Genomic DNA, 24,749 nt, shown 5'->3' on the forward strand with positions numbered 1-24,749 from the left:
TAGCAATAAAGTCACAAAAATATAAAAGATGCCCATAGCTATGGCAGTTGTCGCGTTTTATCACAACCCCTGTTCCATAAATTTCCCTTATAAAGTAAAAGTAATTTATCAATGAAAATCAAATTAAACTTGACTTCGTAGTTATTTTTAGATGTTATTTGATGTGTGTTATTTATAAACCTTTGAAGACTGTCTGTTTTTAACAACGAAATGTAAAGTATAAAAGAGAAATTATGCTAGTTAAACGGCTTGGTGATCTGTCAAGCTAACGTCTTAACTTTCTGACGTTTGTTCTGTACAAAGCTTATAAAATGGCGTCTGGTAGTTTGGAAAGTACGTCGTGGCTACGGCAATTACTTATAGATGTTCAGTTGGAACAGTTTTACTTAAAGTTACGGGACGAATTACAGGTACGAATTACAGGTGCCTTCTGTAAAGGTTTTTTAATTTTTTTAGGTTATTATTAGCATAACACAAAAATTAAATGTTTATGCCAGTAAAAATTACTATATTTACTCAACTATAGTTCACTTTTGTCGAAAAAAATCATGCCAATTTAAATCTATTTTTGTTATATGGAAAAAATATATATGGAAAAAATAAGATATATATATATATAAACATGGTTGGATTATTTTTTCCAGGTGACTCAGTTATCTCATTTCGAATTTGTGAAAGGAGAGGATTTAGACAAAATTGGTCTCGGAAAACCAGCTCAAAGAAGATTATTGGATGCTGTTAAAAAATTTAAAGCCACGCAAAAGAAGTCCTGGTTTAATAGAAAGGTAACTTTAAATTTTGTTGTTATTTTTTTTACTTTAACAAATATTTGTGTAAAATGTTAAACCTAAATAAAAGTTCTAAATAAATAAATGATAAAGTGGTCTTAACATATATAATATATAATATATCATTTGTTTATTTAATTTTAAATGTAACTAATGTATGTTACACATTTATGTGTTTGTAGCTTATGGGCTTAGGTTAAAACTAATAAATAAATCTATACTATAATGAAATGGCTAATAGTATTAACTATTGAGACTTATTTATATTACTTTTATACATATACATGCATGGCGCTTAAATGCATTGATTATTTTATATTCTGTTTTTGTTTTGTAGCAACACAGCAATATTTTTGTATATTGCTTAACTTGATCCTACCTTAACCATAGATGACAGAGGTCATTTTATGAATGTCTGGCAAATTCATTTTAAACATTTAATATCTAAATAAAACTTAAATTAAATCAGGGCATTGAATTAAGGTCAATAGCTTGCATTTAAAAATGTTCCAATAAAAATCCCTTTATTTCATTTCCACAAAGTAAATATTTCTTTTTGTCTGATTTTTTATGAGTCATAATATTTACTTTTGTTCAACCACGAAGTGTACCAGCAAAAGGCTAAATGGTTATGAGAAAGTATTAAAAAAGGGTGTTTACATTTATTTATTCTTGTCTTTGATCAATTATTTAAACAAAAAATGTTTTTGGTTTTAGAAAACTGGTTTTGATGGACCTGCAGCCCAAGAGGAAAGTGGGGCGTCAGGGTTAATGGTGGGGTTTGGGTTAACTTGTTTTATTTCTGAAAAGGAACTTACTTTACAAGAAAAACTGGGTGATGGATCATTCGGGGTCGTCAGAAAGGGTGAATGGACACCTCCAAGTGGGGCAACGGTGGGTTAAAGGGGGATACCCAATTATTTTTTATTTTTAGTTTATTGGGCTAGTTAAAAGGTTTAGGTAATTTTTTGTTAAAAAATTAATTTTTATTTGTTAAATATTTCATAGGCCATTTAATGAGTGTTTTATTTATTTTATTACGTAATTTTTATATATACTGTCATTTTTAATTTAACTGCATTAACGCCATAACTTATACCCTATACTACCATTCAAATATTAAACTTTATTTGGTTTATGAGAAAACATATTTAAACATTTACCTTTATTTAAGTATATAACATTACGTAAATCGAAGGAAAGGGGAAGTAATAAGAGGAAATTATAATATTGTGTTTCTATTTGCTAAAGACCCTGTAAATACAAATTGTATATAAATATACATTTTTTAGAGCTATTAACTTATGCATGTTACTAATTTAAGCTTTTTAAAAAAATAGCCGAAATTTGGACTGGTTAATTTTGATTTTTTTGACTTATTTTTAACATTTTATTTTTTATAAATATTTGTGATTGATATTTTACAACTTTTAATTAATTGTTTTTTTTGGGAGTACAAACTTTACTAATTTAGTTTTTTAAATGACACTTTCTGCCTTTTTCCCTTTTTTATTTTGTTTACTTTTAGATCAAAGTTGCTGTGAAATGTTTAAAGCGAGACATGTTGAATGATGAATCCGTGTTCGATGACTTCGTCAAAGAAGTAAACACCATGCATATGCTAGATCATCCAAATCTTATCAGACTTTATGGCATTGTCATTTCATCGCCAATGAAAATGGTATTTTTAATGTTTTAAATTTAATTTTTTTATTGTTTTATTAATAAGAGTTATTATTTTATGATTGTAATAAAGTAATGCCCACGGAATAAGTTTTTATTGAACCGTCTTAACCTAGCCTAGTAATTGGCAGATATAATTTTGTTTTTGTTGGAAGAGTGATTGAAAATTATAGTGTGTATTCAATTAAAGTTTATTTTTAACTTTATTTTTATTGTAACCAGAAATACGCAAATTGCTTGGCAATTATGGTTTAAATCTGCCTTGGGTTTAGCTTTTAGTATAATATTTATTAGTGCTACTTTTAAATTATCACATTGCTAGAGGCATGGTGAAGTAATTAGACATGTTAAGTTCTGAATTTGATTTTTACTGCTTTCATGTCATACCACCCTTAATTAAAACAGGTTAAGGACCAGACAATATAACAACCAAACTGCCAAAAGGCAACCGAGTTACCATATATATTTTTATATGTTAAGGCTTCAAAGTTGACCTTTATACTTTGAGGCTAAAGACATAAACAAAAATAATACATGCAACCTAATACTCTTTAAAAAAATATAGATACACTAATTAAACATCATGTTTTGGTTTTAGGTAACAGAACTTGCTCCCCTCGGTTCATTGCTGGACCATTTACGCAAATTTGAAGCCCATGTTATTTTTACATTGTGTGAATATGCTTTTCAAATTTCAATTGGTATGGCTTATTTGGAACATAAACATTTTATTCACAGAGACCTGGCTGCTAGGAATATCCTACTTTCATCTAAAGAAAGGGTATTTTTATTTTTGACTTTATGTAATTTAAATAGTTACAGCAAAAATTACTTTTTATTTTAATTTAATACATTAATAAAAAATATCAATAACTATATATTTTTGTTTTTTATTTGTTATGCTAATTAATTTTTTTATTTTGAAATCAATATTTTTTTTAAGAATTTTTTCTTTTAACAAAAATCTAGGTAAAGATTGGTGATTTTGGTTTAATGAGAGCCCTAGATTCAAATGACGATCATTATGTGATGAGTGAGAAGCGTAAAGTTCCTTTTGCATGGTAAATTAAGCTAATTTATCATAATTTATAACACTGTTGGTTTTGATGAATGCATTTATAGCAACAGTTGGTAAAGGTCATGATTTTTTAAATGTAAATTTTGTGAATTTTATTAAATGTTTCAAATATTTAGAAAAATTTTAAACAAAAATAATGTCAATTATATTTTTATTGCTAAATTTTTTTTTACCAATTTTTTTACACAAAGTTTATCATTTTTTCTCCACTAGGTGTGCTCCCGAGTCATTAAAAATGCGTCAGTTTTCACATGCCAGTGATGCTTGGATGTTTGGCGTCACCTTGTGGGAGATGTTTACTTTCGGACAGGAACCCTGGCTCAGTTATAACGGTGCTCAGGTGGGTAAATCTTTTTGGGGTCAGGGGTCCATTTTACTGGGTTGTAAAGTTTTTGATTTTTTTTTTTATGTCAAATTGTTTAGTTTTTATTCTGTGTTATCATTAAGCTTTTCATGTTTTAAAAAATAAAGTTATTTTTTTGGGTAATTTTTTTGTTTCTAATTTTGGGGCTGCCAATTGGGGTATTTTTCGTAGTTGATTTTTATTTGTTTTTATTGTTAAAAATTGTATACTTTTGTTTGTTTTAATTTTATTGTTCTTTAAATAGAGGGTTTTAAAATTTGAACAGATTAAGTAGTTTTAAAATATCTTAAAAGTAAAAATATTTTAAATCCGATCTAAAAAAAAGTCGATAATAATAGCCCATTGACAAGATTTTAATTCTATAATTGGCAATTGTGTAATCTGTATAAATAAAGAAAAACTCTGTTGATATTGTAATCCTTTAAGTGCTATAAATATTTAAAGATTTAAATCTTACTCATTCTCAGGCAAGTCCAAGATAAAAACTTAATCCTCAAATTCTTGAGAGAGGACCTTCAGTTAATTTTGTGTATTGATTTTACGATAGTTATCACTAAATGGTGACTTTGTTATTTTTTGATTTTTTCCGTGTTAGAAAACAGTCACACCTAAAATATTGTTGTCCCTAAGTGACAGGTGTTTATGTTGCGACAGCCGTGCTCCCTAAAAGCTTTTTAAACTGACTGTGTTTATTTTAGGTATAAAATAATCATTGTTAAAATTTTGAAAAAGGTTATGTATATAAATATTCGTGCATTATGCATTTTTTTCTTGTTTTCTTTTAAAATTACATTATCTTGCTCAAAATATCGCAACATATTTTAAATTTCTACTTGAAAACTATTAAAATTTGCCAATTTTTGTTGTTAAAAGTTAAACACACGAGCTGAGGACCTTTTTTTACAGTTATTTTACTTCTAAGACATTTTAAAACTACATTCTCAATAGAATTTTTGTTTAGATTTTACACAAAATAGAGAAGGAAGGAGAAAGGTTGTCGCAGCCTGATAATTGTCCCGATTCTTTTTACTCAATAATGAGACATTGTTGGAAGTTGAGATCAAATCAAAGACCGACCTTTAATCAAATTAAAGAGATGACCTCACAGGTTCGTAATTAACAAACACTTGTTTGAATTTAGGAGAAAAATATTGTTTAATTTTGGGAAAAATATAATGTTTTTTGTCGTAAAAAAGGTTTTTTAAAAATGTGATTCTTTTATTAATGAGAAGGTTCTTTTGAAAAATCCTATTTTTTTAAGCTTGTTTTAAAAAGTATATATGCACCATTATATATAGTTATAATAAAAATTAATCATTTTTTAACAATATACATTTTTTTAAAATTATTGTTTGGATTTTTAGATTTTTTGAATTAATTTTTTTGTATAAAATTATATTGTAGGCATTACCAAGCGAAGTCAAGGCGAAATCGAATTTAACTGAACCTGGTCGATTAAGTTTAATGAAAGGAGATTCAATCACTGTGTTAAGGGGAAGGTAAGGTCCCAAGTTCAATTCTCCGTGTCACCAATCAAATATTTTTTGAAAATAAAATTATGATTTTACATTTGTTAAATTTTTATGCAAATTTTAAATTTTTTTAATTAAATTAGACAATTGTTGACCACATATAGAATGAAATTAATCATAATTTTTTTTAGTATTCAATTCATGTTTTTAATAAGTTAAAAAACTGTTATTAGTAAAGTTATTTAAACATTTGTCATAACACTAAAAATTTCAATATATTTAATATATTTTAATTAAAATCAAATAGAGTTAATAAGTTTTTCTATTTTCAAATTTTTTAGTTAATTTTGTTGTAATATTTACAGAGCTGATAATTATTGGTGGCGGGGTCAGAATAAAAGAACTTTAGAAGTTGGAATGTTCCCAAGACATATCTCAAACAGAGGTAATTGTGCTTTAGTTAATATTAAGTATAACAAGTGAATAGCCCGCCCTATAGTCAGACTTTAATTGTTATAACATGTTTTTTTTGTATATATCCTTATCCTCAATGTGGGAAAGTCGAATGCGCGACTTAAACATTGGGTAACAACTGTTACTCCGACTCAGTCTTGAGTTGCCTTCAGCAGTTTGAGATATTATTGATTATAATTGCCCAGTAATTATGCTGTTGATTAAGTTCTGGCTCAGCAGGAGTTCATACCGTTTATAGTGTCTTACTCAAGGACGCTACAGCATGAGAGCAGTGGGGATTAAACCCACGACCTCGTGTGTGGTGTTGCAAGTGTTCTTACCACTACACCATGCTGCCGGTTGCAACTCTCAACTAATATTTGTCTGTGATAATTTACACACACCACAAATGGTAGTTTTTTATTTTTTAGGCCTTTAAATTGGACATTTATATATTATCCACTAAGCTTTATTATATATAAATTTGTGTTTATTTAATAAATTTTTGCTGGAATTTTTTTTAGTAAAAAAAGTAATTCAAAAAGCTCTTAAACCATGTTACATGGATTTTAGTATTTTAAATATATTTTTTGTGTTTAATATCAGCATTTTTTTTCAAAATTTTTAGCTGAAGCATTTTCGTCTGATGACATAAGTTTGCCCCTAAAACATTCCTTTATCCATACTGGACATGGAAGTGTTGACCATCAGCAAAGTTGGGGGGAGCCACACAAAATCGACGAGTATGCTACTTATTACAATAAAACCTTTTTCTAAATTTAAAACAACTATTTATTGATTATTTTAATTTAAAAAGGCCATTAGATGTAAAAGTAATTTTGTAAAAAAATATTTTTGATATAAATTATATTCAAAAAAAATTTTTGGCCCCCTTTTTATTAGTGATGTCATCATTTTAGATTGTATCTTAATAACCCGATGGACCCACCTGATCTCATCGACATGAATGATGACGCCACGAACTCGAATCACAACTTAGATGACGTCACGATGACTGGTAAGAAAATTCGAATTTTACCAAAAAAAATTACTCAAAAGTATGAAAAATTGACCAAATTAATGTTTTTAACTTAAAAAAATTAAAATAACGTATTGCTAGACAGTTTTTTAATTTAAATTTTAAAATAATTTTTACTCAGACAGAAAGTATGTTGGAATCGCGGAATGTTTATGTTTATATTGAGTATATTTGTTGTTAGATACAGGCTATGTCGGGTTTAGTATATAGGTAAACTAATTGGCCAAATATTTTGTACACAGTTAAGACGTAGTCAGCCCAACCTAACCGTCTCACCGTGTTTAAATTAAAATGTTCGTCCACAAATTGATCTGGCTTTATGCCATGTTTTCATAATAGCCAAATTCCTGAGTTGAAAGTTCAGTGTTTATCAGTTTACGACTGCCAGTCACTTAACTGTTGGTGGTAAATAACCAACAACGGTAATTCAATTAAGCAGTCAGCCTTTGATTAGGTCGGTTTTGGTAATTTAACAATAACCTGGGTGTTCTAAGGAGCTCAGATTGCAATCTGTTGATTTTAACGACGAGATAGTAGGCTTGAACTCTATCGAATATACGTTATTGGCGGAATTTGGTTATAATTTTTTTACGCTGTGCGTCATATCAGTTACCTACTCGATTCTTGGATTGATTTCACGGTATTCGGGATTCGTAATATTTAAAAAGAAATCTGTGATTTTGACAGAATTCTGCCCACTTCTGTTAAGTTAAAATATAATTGTCCTAATTCACATGATTTAAAATGTTTTTTGAGATTTGATCGAGACAATATTTGATCTTTTAATTGAGTTCTAATTTAGTAAATACGGTGATAACGTCACTCAGTCGATATTTACAATACAACAGTGACGTCATTGGCGTTTATTTAACGTTGTCAGTCGTTTAATTTCAAGTTTTTCCGTGTGTTTATGATATGTTTGAGCCGCTTTGAGTCTGTCACTTTAAATTAAAAAAAAAAATGAAAAAAATTTCCAAAAAAAAAATTCGAAATTAAAAAAAATGGAGCATAAATCTGTTGCAGCTGGCGTGAAAAATCGTTTTTGTGCTTTTTACGTTTTTTATCGCTATTACCTTGCATTTGAACCTTGGCGTGTAATCTTAATTTTAACTTTTTTAAGCGGTCAATCTAGTGTGAAATTTAACCCATAATATTCGAGTTTTCTAAGGGCGGTTTGTTTTAAATTTATTCTTTTAAAGTCGAAACCGTAAAAATAACAAGAAGAACAAAGAGATTACTGTAAGCCCAAAGTGTTAAAAATTTCTAAAATAGTATTTTTTTTATCATTTTTTTGTTGGATTTTTAAACATTGATTTAGTTTATATGAAAAAATAAAAATGGAAAAAAAAGTTAGTTAAAAATACATTTTATTAAATTTGTTTAAATTTAACAGTTTTTAACACTTGATATTTAAAAAAATATGTGCCTAAAACTTAATTTTTTTTTAAATTACAATATTTGCAATATTTTAAATCACTATAGCAAAAAATACATGACTAAAAATAATTTTAAAAACAATATAAAAAAACGATTTTATAATTTTGAATTTAAATTCAACCTTTAGCAGTTTTTGACCTTACCTTAACCCTGAACTAACAGCAGTTTCCCTGCTTTTAATAATATCTTTTCCATTTTCTCCTGAGTTCAATTATGTTAAATTATATGCTTGGTAACATGAAATTGTGACAATGTAGTGATTATTGTATTCGGAGAAACACATTTTAACGAGCGCGAATTCGAAAAAAAATTTCGATAATTTTATTTTAATTGAATAAATTTGTTTAGGAATTTGATAAACAATGTAAAATGTCGGGAAATTTTTTCTGCCATTTTAAATTTTTTTTAAACCTAGTTTTATATAAAAAAAATTTAAAAAAAAATAAAACCAATTTTTTAGAGACTTTATATAAACTTTAAATTAATTAATTATAATTAAAATAAAAGTGTTTACCTATAACAGAACTACTGTACTATTTTATTAAATATTATTTTAAATAAACCAAACATTTACGTATCTTGAAAGTTGTAAATATAAAAAAAATTAGAGATCTTATGTAAAGAAAAAAAAACATTTTCAAAACCTAAGAAAATAATCTTCAGTATTTTTTTTATGGCTTAGTCATGTTGCGTTAAAGTGTTTGTTATTGCAAATCCAGAGATAGCATCACATACTACCCCAATCTTATCGGCCTTGTGACGTCATAATAACAGATCATAATCAAACAATAACGCGTGTTTTGCATAGATTCAAGATAAAGACATTAGGCTTGCGATTTAAGGTTAGCTAAACCCAGTTTTATGGAATAATTTTTTAATTTTTTGGATACAATCTTTTGTACTGACGCACCATATACTATATACCACTCTTAATAAAAAGATATAAAAATTAAGGCCGTTTTAACAATTTTTTTTTGTAATTTAAACCTATTTTTTGACTTTTTAAAGTAATATAATTATTAATTAACAATAACAATAATCATATTGTTCTTTTACCATACAATAACAATAATATTGTGTTATAAAACAGCTATGAAAAAATTCGTTTTTAACATAAATATTTCATGCCTTTAGATAAAAACAAAAGATAAATTTAAAATTTTAACATTTATTTTTGTTTTAAAGCAGTTATTTTTTTAGGAGTTGATTATTTTTAAAATTTTAAAAATATTTTTTTTTTTAATATTAAAGAATATGCGCGAGTCTGAAAATGAGTAAAGTCTGTTATGTATTTGGTCGAAAATATAAGTGTTACATTAGTTTGTTTGTGCACTTAGCTCTTGAAAACAAAGTTTATTATTCATCTTTAAGATGAGTAAAAAAATAATAATGTGCTCCGTGCAAAAAAACAAAAACTTCAAAAAATAAAAATATTATGAGGACGCCGTGCTGTGTAAAAAAACAAGAACCTTGTGCACCACATCGTTGTGACGTCATAGGATGTGACGTCACGCGTCTGTGGCGTCCGGTCAATAATGACCACAGCTCTGGTCACGTTGTGGCAATGGCGTGACATTTTTTTAAAAGTAGGGCAACGTCGTTTAAAAATAGAAAAAAATTAATTAAAAAATAAATTTTGGAACGATTTTTTGGGCAGATATTAGGATATGAAATGTTTTTAAACTTTATCTTTTTCTGTCCCCTTTTTTTTGGCTTTGTAATTAAAAATTCATCAAGAAATCAACACGATTAATCATCTCTCTCGATCCTTTGTGACGTAATGAATGGTGCATAATCGCAATCGGAAACGTCTCTACCGGTTGCCTTCCCGCTTGCATTACAGTGTCAAATTCGGGGATTTTCCCTCTGTGATTAATTTTTTTCAACGACTTTCGATTGGTTAAGTTAAATGGGCGGATTTATTTTTTATTTTTTTTTTTTAATATTTAAATTTTTTTGCATGTGTATAAAAAAAATAAATAATTTATGTTTTTTTAACAGACTTTAAATATTTTTTTGCAAAAATTTTCCATTTTTTTATCTCAAAATTAGGTCAAGACCTTACTGTCTCAACGCATTAATCTTCTGTTTGACGCATTAATCTTCTGTTTGGAGAAATTTTTAACTCTATTGATTCAACGAGGTAACTTTGGTTCGTATTGGTCGAAAAATTTGAAGATTAAACCTGAGTTTATTATTCACGAGTCTGAGTCATTTTCGCGAAACTCTTTAACTCCTTTTTGGCATGTTTGGGCGCCAAAATTTTACTGCATAATTAGATGGTTACTATTTTTTTACTCCCTAAATTAAATAAAATTATATATTAAAAAGAATTCTGAAGGAGATTTAACGTTGATAAACAAGCTCTAAATTGGCTTATTTTAACTTTTTACTACAATTACAGCATTCCATTACGAATATTACAAAAATTTAATTAACTTCGATTTGTTGAATAAACTCTTTTAATATCCGACCAACAACAGCAAACGGCGTTTAAACGAGTTTACTGGCCAGCTTAAACCTGTAATCTTTCAAAAAAATCCGCCAAATCTTTACGTATCAATAATTAAGTACTCTATACAACAAAGGCCTTATGTTATTAACGGCAAAGGGTTAAAAGCGAACGGCGAGGAGAAATGGAGAGTGAAATAAAATGTAAATATTGGGAATATTCCAGACGTTTTTTCAGCTGTCTGTAGTCAAAATACACTCAGCATAAATCTATTTTTAGGTCTCTTGATGTTCCATTTTTTAACTTCTTAATCCAATAATTTGTTTATTTTGTCTTGGATTTTGATTTTTATTGAATTTGGTTCTGTATTGGTGGTGTTGTTTTTTGAATATGTTCTGGGCTTTCGGTTTAAACACTAATGAGAATTTTTTTTAAGGAATTCGTTGATTAAATTTGTAATGTATAAACTTAAACAATAATTAAAGTGTCGGGTATTTTATAAAAACCCACGCGTCTACGATTTGTCGTATTCCTGGTAACTAATCAACAATTTTTGTACTAACTTGTAAATTAACATTTTTTATTTATTTGTCAAAAAAAAGTTTTTATTTTTTTCGAGATTTTTTTTTTTATTTTGATTTCCTTTTTTGTCGAGAACGAATTCGCGTGGCTCTGCGATGCGGTTCTGTGACGTCACACATAGTTGTTTGTTTTCAATTTAATAATGAACTGAGTGTTAAGAACCCCGGCCGTGACGTCATCGCTGTTTGTTATGTATATTACTTATGACGTCATAAAGGTTTTGTGTTCTCGAAACAAAAGAAAGACGTTAACGTGTCTAGTTAACCGAAAAAGGGTCAATCTCGAGTTAAACCTTTTCATTAAATTTTGGTGTAAAATTACAAAGATTTAAATTGAAATCTAATTTAAAAACACTTTTAAATATTTTACTAATAAGTCACTAATTGTTTAACTATCGCAATTATTAGTCAGCAAAAAATTTATTACATGCAGCAAAAAAAATAATTTTTCGGAAATTTCTAATTGAAATATTTGTATATTCGATATTTTTCTAATTTTCAGCAATTTTGAAGTCAAAATCACATCTTTAAAAGGGTTTTAAAAGGATATGCATCAGGTGAATGTTGTATCGCATAGCAGACAAAATCAGCAAAAACTTTTGTGATTTAAAACTAAGGAATTTAAAAATCGAAAAATTTGAGAACTTTGCACGTTTTGTACTAAGCATTACTTACTTGTAAAACCTGTTCAGCAGATAGCTAATTATTAGTAAAATATTTAAATAATTTTTAACTTTTAAATCTAAGGAGAATTTTAAAAAGTGCTAAATTGGAGAATTTTGCAATTTTATAAGTGATGTATACAGCATGTTGGTACGGTTGACCAACTTTATCAATTTTTAAGTGAAAAATATCGCCAATATAAGACCTTGCACAAAAAAATTTAAATTAAGAATTTTGTAAGTTATAAAAACTAGTTTCAAAAAAAGTTTTTAAAAATAAACAATATTACAAAAAAATATGCTGCATTCATTTATATAAATTTCATTAAAATTAAGTTTTTATGAATTCGTTTTGGTATTTTAGTTGTCCTTTAATGTAGACACTCTCTCGTCTATGATATTTCCACATTTGATTGGTTTGCCATTTAAATAAACTTATAACGACTTCCACGCTTTTACGTAACATCCCTTTTAACGTTTCACGCATTAAGGTTTAGTATGTTTTAAGTGCGGGTTTTCATAGTGGAAATGAAAATCGCTAATTGCATTAATTGTCGGAATGAAAATTAATTTATAATTTAGAAAAAAATTCGTGAATAAAGTTAGCTAAAAATTTTTGGAAAAATATTAAATTGAGAATAAAAAAATTAATAAGCCTATTAATATGCTGGCTTAGTTTAACCTTTACGAAATTTTACAAAAAAGAATGATGTCAGAAAAAAATGTTTTTTTTTTAAATTTGGTATTTAAAACATTTATGTTTTTTTATTTATTTTGTTTCAAAAATACCGATACATTTTGTCAATACACACTTTTCTCTGTATTTCTTTATTTACCAGCAGCCAGAATAAAGAGCAACATTGTTTTTTCGAAGCTCATTAAAATTTAATCAATTTTTTTTACAAAATTCGGAAACAAATTGTTCTCTTCAACAAAATTGATGTTTTTACACGAAATGAGAAAAGATTTTTTCTGCATTTCTTTCTGTAGTTAATTAATGATGCTCTGCTATGCAATATTTTTTACTTTGTTGTTGATAGAAGGATGATTTTTTTGGCTATCTATCATTTTAATTTGTTGAAAAGTGTTTGTTCTGATTTCGTTATATAATACATATGATAAATTCATCAAAATAATAGTGATCAGTAATAATTATTATTTTTTACATGATTTTTTTAGATCGTACAAGATCATTATATTTAATAGACAAGAAAAATAATACGAATCCCAAATTAATTTATTAATAAAAAATAGATTTAAATTAAAAAATAAAGTTAAGTTTATTTGCTGTTCAATAAAAATACACGATAATTTTTTAATTAAAAATTTTTTGATTTTTTAATTGATTTTTTATTTGATTTTTTAATTTTCGTCTTTATAAAAATTCCTTTTATAGTTATGACAATTGGCGCGAATGCAATTTTTTCATGTTTTTTTTTAACCTTTAAAGCTTTAACATAGGAATTTTAGTTTTAAAGTGAAATAAATTTTTCGGTATTTTTTTGACAGAAACGAAGTTTACTAAATACTGGCTTGAAAAAGATTGGTCTTTTTTTTATACACATGCAAAAAAAGATTGGTCTTTTGATTTAAATATTATTAAAAACTTTAAAATAAAATTAATATAATTTCTGTCAGATTTTTCTTTTTTTCAATTTAATTAATTTTTTTTCAATTGCAAAATCTTTTTTTTTCCCAAAAATTCGACGAAAATTACTTTTTGTTTGAAAGCGACCTGTCCAAATCACGTTGCGATAGTGACGTCATAATCCCTCGACTTGTTTGTTGTTTTGTTTACGTGACGTCACGCGCGTTTCGCGGAAGTCCGACCTCGCGGTTTGTTTTCGTTCGGTGAGATTAGAATCGACGAACACGAAACTGACGAAATTTTCGCCTAATTGTCACCCGATTGTTACGTCATAATCCTTTAATCTCCCCATAAGCGCAATTAAGTGAGTTGACCGTATTAAACCGCGGATGAATATTTAAACAGTGAGCCAAATCTCGCCCACACAAAATTTTTTTTTTATTTTTTGATTTATTTTTCTTAGAAATCTTAGACATTTAAAAAAGTAAATTCTGCTTAAAATTTCATTTTTTTTCACAAAATCCATTTTCTTTGCGCTTCCGCCATTTTTTGTCGCACAATGGATCCAAACACAGTGTCAGGCACGCCTTGTGGTCACGTGACATCTTGTTTGTGACGTCACGGTGAATCGATTATGTCGTAGTAAAGCGAGGGTCAACAAACAGATTCGGTTAAACAAATAAATCTCGCACGCAACTTTTTTTCGGCAGGGTCGCAAAAAAAAATAGAAAAAAAAAAAAAAAAATTGAATAAAATTTTTTTCTCCGAATTTTTCGGGATATCGATTTTCTCAATTTAAAAAAATAAACAAATATTTTCTCTCTCTCTTTTGATTTTTTAAATTTAGGGAAAATAGATATATATTTTTTGTGGGTTATAATTGATCACAATTAATTATATGTTTACGCTAGTTGTTTTTCTACATTTCTATGTCAAACATTAAAAATATTTTTCTAATACTTGTAACTTATATTTGGGGAGATATTTTATGAAATTGAGGAACAGGTTGTGATTTTTTCTCCCATATTTTATTAAAGTAAACACAACTTTTTTGTTTAGTCTATAGAATACCATGTTTAAAAATATTGACATTTCAAATAAATAATATTAGTTTAAGCATGTAAAAAAATGAAAATAAAAAGGTTATGTACCTGTAGATTATGACTAAGCTTTAAAATAATATTATTATTAATATAAAAAAAAATTTAATTTTTAAATAAATTTGTTTTTGAGCTGTAGTTTTTTTGTTTTTCTCAATCAGTTGAATTTTTTTTGTGAAAATCCCCTGTGCGTCACGTGACACACTTGTTTGTGTGACGTCACGTATCCTTAAATTCTCGAATATGGATGTCCGGGATATTAACTTCCTTCTTGCTCGTTTTTGATTGATGCGCGCGCATGCGCAAAACGCACACACGCGAGCGCGCGCGTGAAGTTTTGCACGCCAACATGGCCCGGTTTCACTTCCGCTTCCCTTAGACACTAGTTGGCGCTGTACTTGCGGAACAACACACAAAAATATCCGGTTGTCCGGTAGTGTGGGATACCGGTCTTGGCACCGGGTCACTAATCATGAGGCTTCGAGTTTAAGCCTCGCCAATGCGACTCTATTCGTTCTTAAGTCTGGCGTTTACAAATAGCTTAAACACGTCACAACAGCCAATATAAATACAAAAACTATAATTTTTATTTCGAGGCAGTGTTTTTAAAAAACTAGAATTAAATGGCTTGTAAAAAATGAATTTCTGAAGTTGGCAGCAACCCACTTGAATACGCAAATTTTTGGCCCAATTTTGACTGTAGTTATGCTATAGTGCTTACGGTAAATCAATGTATATACACATAATAGGTTGTTAGTCAGACCCCTGACTGTTTCTGCTTTTATTCTTTTCACAGTTTATAAACCTATTTTGGGAGAATTTATTTCATAAACAACAAATTTCGTTTAAAATAAGGAAGTAAAGATTGTGTTTAGCAGTTTAAATTTTTGATCTCAACGGTTCAATGTGTTAATTGTTCAAAGTGTTATTGTCGCTATCGGTAAGTTCCTTTTTAAATTGTTTATTTAATTGACATATTTTTAATTAAAATTGGACCTGTCAGACTGTCGTGTATACGTATTTCGACGCATCGTAAACAATGTCTAGCATACGCGTAGTATTGAATATACACACCGTTTCCGACATGTTATTAACCGAAGTTAAAAAAATTGGTTCGCGGCATATTGTCTACTGTTCAACTTTTACACATTCGTCAAAATTCGTCAAATATTAGTCATTGGTTGTTAAAATTTACAGCTTTGAAACCGTTTTCTGCCGAGGTCGCTAACCTTTTTGAATCATTAAAACGCGGGACAATAGAAATTAGGTTCTTCTGTTAACTCTGCGTCAGTTTATAAGAGAAATGGATTTAAATCCTAAGTAATTGGACGTTAAATCGAATCATTTGTGGCGCTCTCAAGTAGATTAACCCATGTTATTCTGCCTTTTAATGGTTGGTTTAAAACGGATCGTAAAAAATAACAACTTTTGTTAAGAATTTGAACGCTTAATTTTTAAACAACTTTTTTGATTGACAATAATGCTATTTTTTAAACAGTTTTTTTCTTGAGTCATTTTTTATAAAAATATATATATTATTATGGTTTATGTATATAGATTTAATATTAATTTTTGTATGCTTATTTTTATTGAATAGAATTATTAACATCAATATTGTTTAAACCACAACTAATATTAATACAGTCAGTTTTTCGAATAAATCGGATACCAAAAATGTCTATATTTTTTATTGGAAAAAAATGGTATTTTAAAAAATTAAAATATAAATACATCAAAAGTTTATTTTTACAATAATTAAACGTAGTTTATTTTTAGGAATAACAGAAATTAACTTTTCATTTTTTTTGCGTATTTACTTAATAGTTATGGGTTTAGTCAGAATTTTAGTTCTGTTAAGTATCAAGCAACGACCTGAACTAACCTATTAGAGCAATAAAAAATAATATTAAAATTCGTTTTTTTCTTCGGTTTAGGCAAAATTAGAAAAAGGGTCTTCGGTTTAAAAGAGAGTTTATAATCGCTAGAGTCACTTGTTAAAATAATGGGACCGAAATATTAATCGTATATTTTCTTTTCGAGCATATACAGTTACATAATGGATTTAAATTATTAAACAGAAATTAATTATTTATGAGGACGGGTATATTTTTTTATTTTTGTCAGTTTTTTGGTTGTTTAAATTTGCAAGCAGGGCAATACAAGCTTTAAATTAAACACGCAGCTAAAAAAATAAGAACATATATATTTTTTAGATTTAAAAATTACAAAAAAAATTTTAATTTTTGCAAAGAAATTTTGTAGCAAATTTTAATTCTAAAAAATACGATTTAATATTTTTTCTTTTTTTTTGCATTAAAAAGTCAGTGAGCAAATTTTTATTTTAACTATTTCCTAGTTTTTAATTTATTTATTATTTATTTTTTGATTAAATCAGAAAATTGTGAAAAAAAATTCAGCCTTAAATTTGCGGTCAAAAAATACCAGTTGCCCTTTTAATAATTTCGATTAAAAAGAATAAAATTCCGTGAAAACAAAGCAGTGGATTAACAACGCATCAGCGTGCAATTATGCTAATTCGCTTGTATAGTAATAGTAGTGTCGTTAATCTAACGGATTTCGAATTCGAGGCATAATCGTTTGTTTTTTCTTTGGAGAAAAAAGTCGAAAAGCGATCTTAATCTGTGTTCCGTCAAACTAATTACTCGGATTTGAACCTGAAGAGAAAGAGGCCTGCGCTCAACTTTCGAACTCGGCAATTATTTTAATCGGGGCCTCGTGACGTCACGAAGCCGTGTCGCCACTGAGTGTCGTCACAAGTAGTTGACGACGCTTGCAGGTCGCGAGAAGCGATAAAAAACGATCGTAGAAAAACAAACAGCGATTGCAGAAACCGAATACCAAAAATGTTTTACAAGAAACTGAGACAATTTATCCCTATTTTTTTGTCGAACCGTCAGCAAATCGAGACTGAGTCAGGCAACTGATGTTACTCTATGTTTAAGTCGTGAAGTCGACCTTTTCAAATCAAGGATAAATAAATAAACAAAAAAATATAGGTCCAAATGCCAGTTTATTATCTTGCGACCGCTTTTGCTTACGTAATGAGGTCGATATCGGCGTCCAATACCATTTGCAGGCATTCTCTAAAGCGCTTGTTTATAGAAAACGATCTCGGCCTCGATCTTGCATTTTTGACTCAATCTCAAGTCCGATCTCAAACAAACCTCACTCCGATCTTTAATCGAACTCGGGCTCGCTTTTAAGTCGCACGCTTCCCGGAACGCGACGTCGATTGTGACGTAGTGTTTGTTTGTTTATTTGCCGGCCAATCAGCAATCAGGAATTCCTGGGTGGCCGGACGACCGCGATTAGAGCAGGGACCGTCAACATTGTCGTCATTTGTGACGTCAGAGATTGTTGTTAGGAATTTGCAGCGATAATGGATCACGTGACATAAACCACGTGACCCCTAAAATTTTAAACCATTTTTGCAGATTTTAAATTTTTTCTTGCTTGTAAGTTGCGTGTAAAATTTTTTTCTTAATTTTTAATAATAAATTTTTCGATTTTAAAATGTTTCTAGTTTTAGGAAAATATTGTCGGTACTCGGGTCACTCAGTGTGTATTTACCAGCTCACAGGATCAATATTGATTCAATAACTCGAGTATTTGTGGCTACGGCATGCGCTTAATTCACTTTGCACGCCCGCAATCGCATTACCAAAATAATGCGGGCTATAAACTACTATCTCGCGCTATTTTCGTTGATTTCGGAATCTTTTTGGGTTTTGTTTAAATTGGAACTTCTTTTCTGGCTTCAAAATATTTTGAATCACGTGTTTTGTTGTGTTCTGCATTCGCGGTTGGCTTGAAATGTCGAATCTATCTTGTTTGGTTACATTTTAAAACAGAATGTTTTTTTTTAGTTTTGATTTATTTTTAGTTTCAGTTGTTAAGTGCTTCAACAACTGCCGTGCGTTGTTCGGTTTCACAAGCCTTACATTGTTCTTGCCGCGTGACGTCACAGTCACGCCCGGCGTGACGTCACATCCGCGTAACCGAGCAAGCGTGACGTGACGTGTTTCCGTTGAAGCCATGACAAGTTAAAATTTGTCGAAAGTGAGTTGACAAAATACAAAAAATTAAAATTCGAGGAAAAATGTCGGGTTTTGTGAATTTGTGGAATTATTAGGTAATTCGTATAAGTGTGACAATATGCGTAGGCCGTGTGCTGGTTTAGTGTGATTCACTATTATATTATTGACCTTGTCCTTCTTTAAACGCTCTTTATAAGGTGCCAGACTGCGAATTAAGTTTCATTTTAACGGTGAACTCGGCCAGACAGATACAATTCTCTTCAATAATTATCGCCCGCTAGTTTATTTTGCGTCATCTTTTTTCGGCGTTATATCATTTCGCTGAAAATCGATTGCCTTGTGTTTTTTGAGGGCGGATTTTTTGTTATTTCTCGGGCCTGTTGTTGCGATACAGAGAAAGGTATGCTAGAAATGGATTTTAATTCACTTTCTCCCGACTTTGGAAGGTAAACATTAATACGTAATAACTATTTACTTATTACTAGCAAGTGCTGAATTCCAGTTAGGCTGCGTGGCGTAGTAGTAATAGGCTTGTTGCTGTTTTTATGAATGAAATCGTGCCCCGGGAACGTAGCGTGATTGTTTCTTTTTTTATGACGTCATAGTGTGTGCGCGTGTGTGCTGCGCAACGCACCGGACGCTGACTAGCCTCCCTGTTACATCACACACAACATCGAGCTGGTGTTTTATTCGAGGCGGGCAACAGAGCGACCGCGGCTCGCTGTTCAGTCGAGATATTGAGGTCTACAGGCAGGTTCGATAACGGTTAACCATATATAAAGTGCACAGATGGTCGAAAACGTTATAGCTGTATATCGCATTGCTTTAAAAGTGCTGTAGATAAACCCGTAGAAGCAAATTCTTTAGGGAAAAAGTAGGTAAACGGCCAAGTTCCTGAAAGTGTTATAAGCGTATCTACAGTGTAGTAATATTTACATAGCATAAGGTGTTGAGTATTTTTTTTAAATTGTGTGTTAATTTTAAATAACAGAATATGTTGACATACATTTAATTAGGTACGTGCACTAGTTGGGTTCAAATTTAATTGATTTTTTACCGTTGACATCTAACGGTAACAGCTTTAAATAATACTTGTTTATATTAATTAGAACTTGTCAAAAAAATTGTAACTATTAGTTATAGTTATTTGAATACAATTATACGAAAAAAAGTTTTTAGGCTAGAAAAATTTGAGAGTTTTTTTTTGAAATGTTTTGGTCGTGCCTAATTAGATTGAAACCAAAAAGTCGACCGGTAATTTGTGAAATGCTAATTTAACAGGAATTAAATTAAACTGAGAACCACATTAAGGCCTAACTATAGCTCATCGTGATTAAATTATTATCAAAATCTCTTTTTTTTTCGAAGAAAAATCAGCTGTTTAAATAGTATATAAAAACACATGTATTGGATTATAAAGTTGGAACCGCAATATTAATTGTTCGGATTATATCAGAATATGAAATTAAAGACAATGTACACTTGTATAACTCGCAGAGTGGAAAATGGTGGGTGTTTTGCGACGTTTTTTTAAAGGGGAAAAAATGAGACTGTAACATTTTGAGACTTTTGTTGACATTTTTTTTCTCTTTTTTTTCAGACACTTCTTTTCAGACGAACCCAAGCAAAACTTATCCAACAAAGAAAAATGAGAAAATCAGCAAAAAAAGCAGTTTCAAGTAAGAAAGAGTTACCACATTACATTTTAAATTAAACCTTTTTATATATTTTAAATTTAAAAATAAAAATAAATTTACAAATTTGATTTAAAAATTTATTTTTAATTTTTTTTGTTAACTTTTTAGGCCCAAATGGCAACCCCTTTCAAAGAGTCCAAAGACCTCCCCCAAAAATAAATCGCCACCTGCTACGATCGAACCCCCTCCACAGAACGAAGTCAAACCCACCCTGAACAGAAACACGAAAAAAGATTCGCCCCCGCTAATCATGGACCGAAAAACTGTAACAGGTTAAAATTTAATTTAAAAAATAAATTCTCCAAACACAACGCTTAAAAAAATCCGAATTAATTTTATGAGAAAAAAAATTATTAAGTGCACGTTTAGTTAGTCTACGCATAACCAATTATCAAATAGCTCTAATTAATGACGTCACAAAGTCACATTTGTTATGAGTAACACAACAAAAAGTTGCGCAAAATTCCAACCATTGATAAACTCGATGTCTAACCGGAAATATTCGACATAAAGTCAAACCGAAATAGCCACCCCAACTTTTCTCGTGACGTACCACGCAAACCGTGACGTCATTGTCGCCATTGAAGCGGGAAAATAAGTTTATTAATAACGGCACGTATTTATTTCGATATATTGCGTAATTATTTTGATGAATTGAATCACTGAGTTTACCTTTTAGTTTCGGCCGAAATTTCTATTTAAAACCGTTTATTTAAAACCTACTTTCGTTTGTGAATGCAAGTTTATTTATTTTTAAAGGATCTAGAATTCGATTTATGATATATACATTTTAAGTAATTGTAAGAACACTTGGCTTCACTACATGAAGTCCTGGGTTCGATCCCCACTGCTCTCATGCTGTATCGCCTTTAAGTAAGGTGCTATAAACGGTATTAGGTCCTGCTGAGCAAACATTTAATTAGTAATGTTAATGATGTGGCAATCATAATATAAACCTATTTGCCAAAGGAGCTCGAGACTGGCTCGGAGTTACCGATGTTATTTTATGTTTTGGTAAAAAAGGAGCATTACATTAAGCACTTTGTAAATTCTAGAAAAATAAGGCGGTTTAGGCAAATATTATTGCATCATATTTAAGATTGGCAAAAAACACAAAAAAAGACAGAAACTAACTCAAACGAAAGGCCAACCAAATTAGGCCTCGCTTGCAATTCACCTTTGCTTGCTCACGTGACCGTCTTCCCGTGATTTGTCATGATATTGTGTCGCAATAGCGCTTGCATTGTGATGTCATGAACCCGCTTTGTTGTTGACAGAACGACTTCCCTCGCCGATCAAGCCGCTGACGGACAGCCAGTCGGACAACTCGAAGCAGAACGCACGTGACCGTCAGATCTGGAATTCGGCCTACGACAACCAGGCAGCCGCCCAGCTCGAGTCTGAGGTGAGTGACGTCATAGCTCGGTAACTATAGGGGAAATGGCGTCAGGAAGCCGTTGTTAGGCAATGGGACGTGACGTCAGTGGCGTCGTTAAGTTAACGGGAAGTGAACAAAAAATTGGGCAATCTAGAATGGCGTTGCGTCGTTTTAGGCCAGTTTTGACGTAGTTTCAAACTGGTGACTACCTTTTTGACGCAAAGCCTTTAATTAGACCACAAAAGACGATTTTTTACCTCATAGAAAAATGCTTTATAAGTTGAAATCGTTAAGGTAATGAGATTATTTACCGACTAAGCGAACCACATTAACAGCGAGTATTTTAACAGGAGAGCAATGGAATAATGGCAGCAAGGTACGATCAGGTAGCTGCAGATTCCTTATCATCCGACGACGTTTTTAATCCCACGTGGCCTTCAGACACAGGTGGGTTATGACGTCACAAATTTAAACAGTTAGATTCGTTTAAATTATGAAGATTTTTGAAATATATTTAAAATAATTTTTAAAGTTTAGCAATTTAATTTTGTTGAGTTTTTATTTTATTTTTTTTTTATGAAAAAAATTTATTTTTTCTTTAATTTTGACGTTATTATTTTATGTTTCAGGTGCTACTTGGGACCTTAACTCAAGACTAAATGAAACCCAAGAAGAAAAATTAATAAAAGCTTTTAAATTAAGTTCCCTGCAACAGAAAGCAATGCAAAGTTCAAACGCCACAACCCGGCCATCACCTCGCCTCTCTGCCGCAAATCGGTTATCACAACACCACGGTGCCTCAAATCAGCCATCTCACCAAATACAACCCACCACTAGGTCACCATCGTTATTTACGGACGCAAATCGGTCAGGATCCCAATTGGCCGACAACGATTTCGAGGATTTAAAAAATGAAATGATGAAAAAATATGGTTTTGTCGGTTTTAAAGAAGTCGTCGCATTTTCGAAAAACCTCGACGATTTATCCTCATTGTCAAGTTCAAATTCAAGTTTGGTTACAAGCTCTATTGATCGCCCGACGATCACAACGTCTGTTGACCGTGCAACTGCCTTATTTGAGTCGGCACGCGCAGAGAGTCTAAGCGAGAGTTGTAACCGACGTCACAACACAGTTACAACTCCTACTATTCGCCCCTTTTCTACCTCGACAAACAAACCAGTTGACTGGAGTGAAATACCCCCTTTAATACCCCCTCGGGAGCCTGTAAGACGCTCACCCCCAAACTCGACCCCCTCACCCACCTCGCCTATGATGTCATCGCCTCTGACATTATCAACGAGCTCGGAAAGGCCGAAATATCAGACGCAGTCGTCAACGACGACCGTTTTTTCTGCTTTACCACCTAGGGTCTGTGGTTCGAATCCCGTTATTCTCCCAATAATGAAAGATGGAAAACAAGAGAGTTTTACACACTATTACCTTTTACCGGACGACAAGGTAATTAAATTTTTATTTTTATAAACTAAAAATTACTTTTTTTATTTTTATTTTAGTCTTTTGATTTTTAGTTTACCCTTTTTTAATTTTTTCTTTTTTTATTTCAGTCTGCAGAAAAATATCAACGTGAAAAACTTCGCCATGAACCAATTTTGGGAATTTCCCGCCCCACCCCTTCATGTGGAAGGCCCACCCCATCCGCTGTCGTTACCCCCTTTGTTCGTGGTTCGGGACAAGCCCCTCCTAGACCTCCGCCCCCAACTAGTTCCTTATTTGGGGCTTCGTTCGGTAAGTTTAAAACATTTATGCTTGTAAAATTACAGTATTATTTTTTCAAATAAAAAACGCTGTAGTTGGGATTTAAACACGAATACTTAAAGTCAATTTAAATAATTTTACAGACTCGTACCGAACGCCTTCACCCACCACTACGTCATCAAACTCCCCTTTCGTTGCCGTTAACCCATCACTCACGTACCCCCCTCGTCGCACTCCGGCGCCGAGTTCACCCCGAAGGTCGACCCTTGGTCGGTACGCCGACATGGGTCCGGGTCAAAAGGTCGTGGCCCTGCAATCTGAAGTGTTTGGGGTCACCGACGAGGAATGTCAATCAGCACTTAAACTTAACTCGTGGGAGGTTCCAAAAGCGATCAACTATTTAAAGGTGAGTTTTAGAACTTAAATAAATAATATTTAAATTTTTTCAACACTGCGCTAATATTAGATGTAAGTTGAGGGATTGTATGTAATTTTGGGGAATGTTTAGTCCGTTTTTTTGCTTGCAACAGATTTTAATCTTTTTTTATTCATTTTTAGGTCGAACAGTTATTTAGAATTGGGTTGGCTCCGAGAGATAAGTGTCAACAGATTCTTCAAATGACCGAATGGGACTTACAAGTCGCCTCTCGTATTTTAATCGATCACCACCGTGCTAACACGTGATCGATGACGTCATTGTATCTATGTTTGCGTCAGTGTGATGTCAGCAATCTTATAGGGCGATGACGTAAGGGTTAACCAAGGTCGGTTTATCTGCTTCGATCGTGCATTTAAGCAATTGTGTCGAAAGTGTGAAAGTGACGTCACATTTGACATAGAGCCGTGAACTTGTGACGTCATTCTTGTGAAAAGGTCTCTTAGTAATGATGGAACTTCTTACCTCAATTCTCTATTCGGGCCCGAAATAGCGGGCTCTTCTCTTTAGCCAGTGGTGGCGCTATATCCTGTGAGGCTTATCTACGTTGAGTGCAGTATTACGCGTGGCAATATTTCTATCTCGCTTCTTAAATATATCTTCTACTACAAATATATTGTGTGGTTTTGGCAAAGTTTTAATAGTTAGGGAAAGTTAATTTTAACTGCAAAGAATCTATAAACCTTTTGTCCATTTATCGTTTAGGTTAATGAACTAAATTTCGGTGATGTTTTGATATATACTGGCAGCGTGGTGTAGTGGTAAG

General features: G+C 30.9%; 1 protein-coding gene across 1 annotated transcript; it reads left to right on the forward strand.

Annotated features, from left to right (window-relative positions):
• Nucleotides 1-166: 166 nt before the first annotated feature.
• LOC145751464 (activated CDC42 kinase 1-like) lies at nt 167-24,589 on the forward strand. Its single transcript, XM_082567625.1, has 20 exons — nt 167-410; nt 645-785; nt 1,506-1,682; nt 2,317-2,469; nt 3,070-3,252; nt 3,441-3,532; nt 3,763-3,889; nt 4,875-5,021; nt 5,318-5,412; nt 5,751-5,830; nt 6,467-6,581; nt 6,759-6,856; nt 20,356-20,434; nt 20,561-20,724; nt 21,730-21,857; nt 22,181-22,277; nt 22,460-23,289; nt 23,397-23,577; nt 23,691-23,953; nt 24,106-24,589. The coding sequence occupies exons 1-20, from the start codon at nt 312-314 to the stop codon at nt 24,229-24,231; spliced, it is 3,375 nt and encodes a 1,124-aa protein (XP_082423751.1). The 5' UTR covers nt 167-311; the 3' UTR covers nt 24,232-24,589.
• Nucleotides 24,590-24,749: the final 160 nt, after the last annotated feature.

Source organism: Corella eumyota, chromosome 4, assembly GCF_963082875.1.
Source record: "Corella eumyota chromosome 4, kaCorEumy4.1, whole genome shotgun sequence".
Taxonomy (NCBI): Eukaryota; Metazoa; Chordata; class Ascidiacea; order Phlebobranchia; family Corellidae; genus Corella; species Corella eumyota.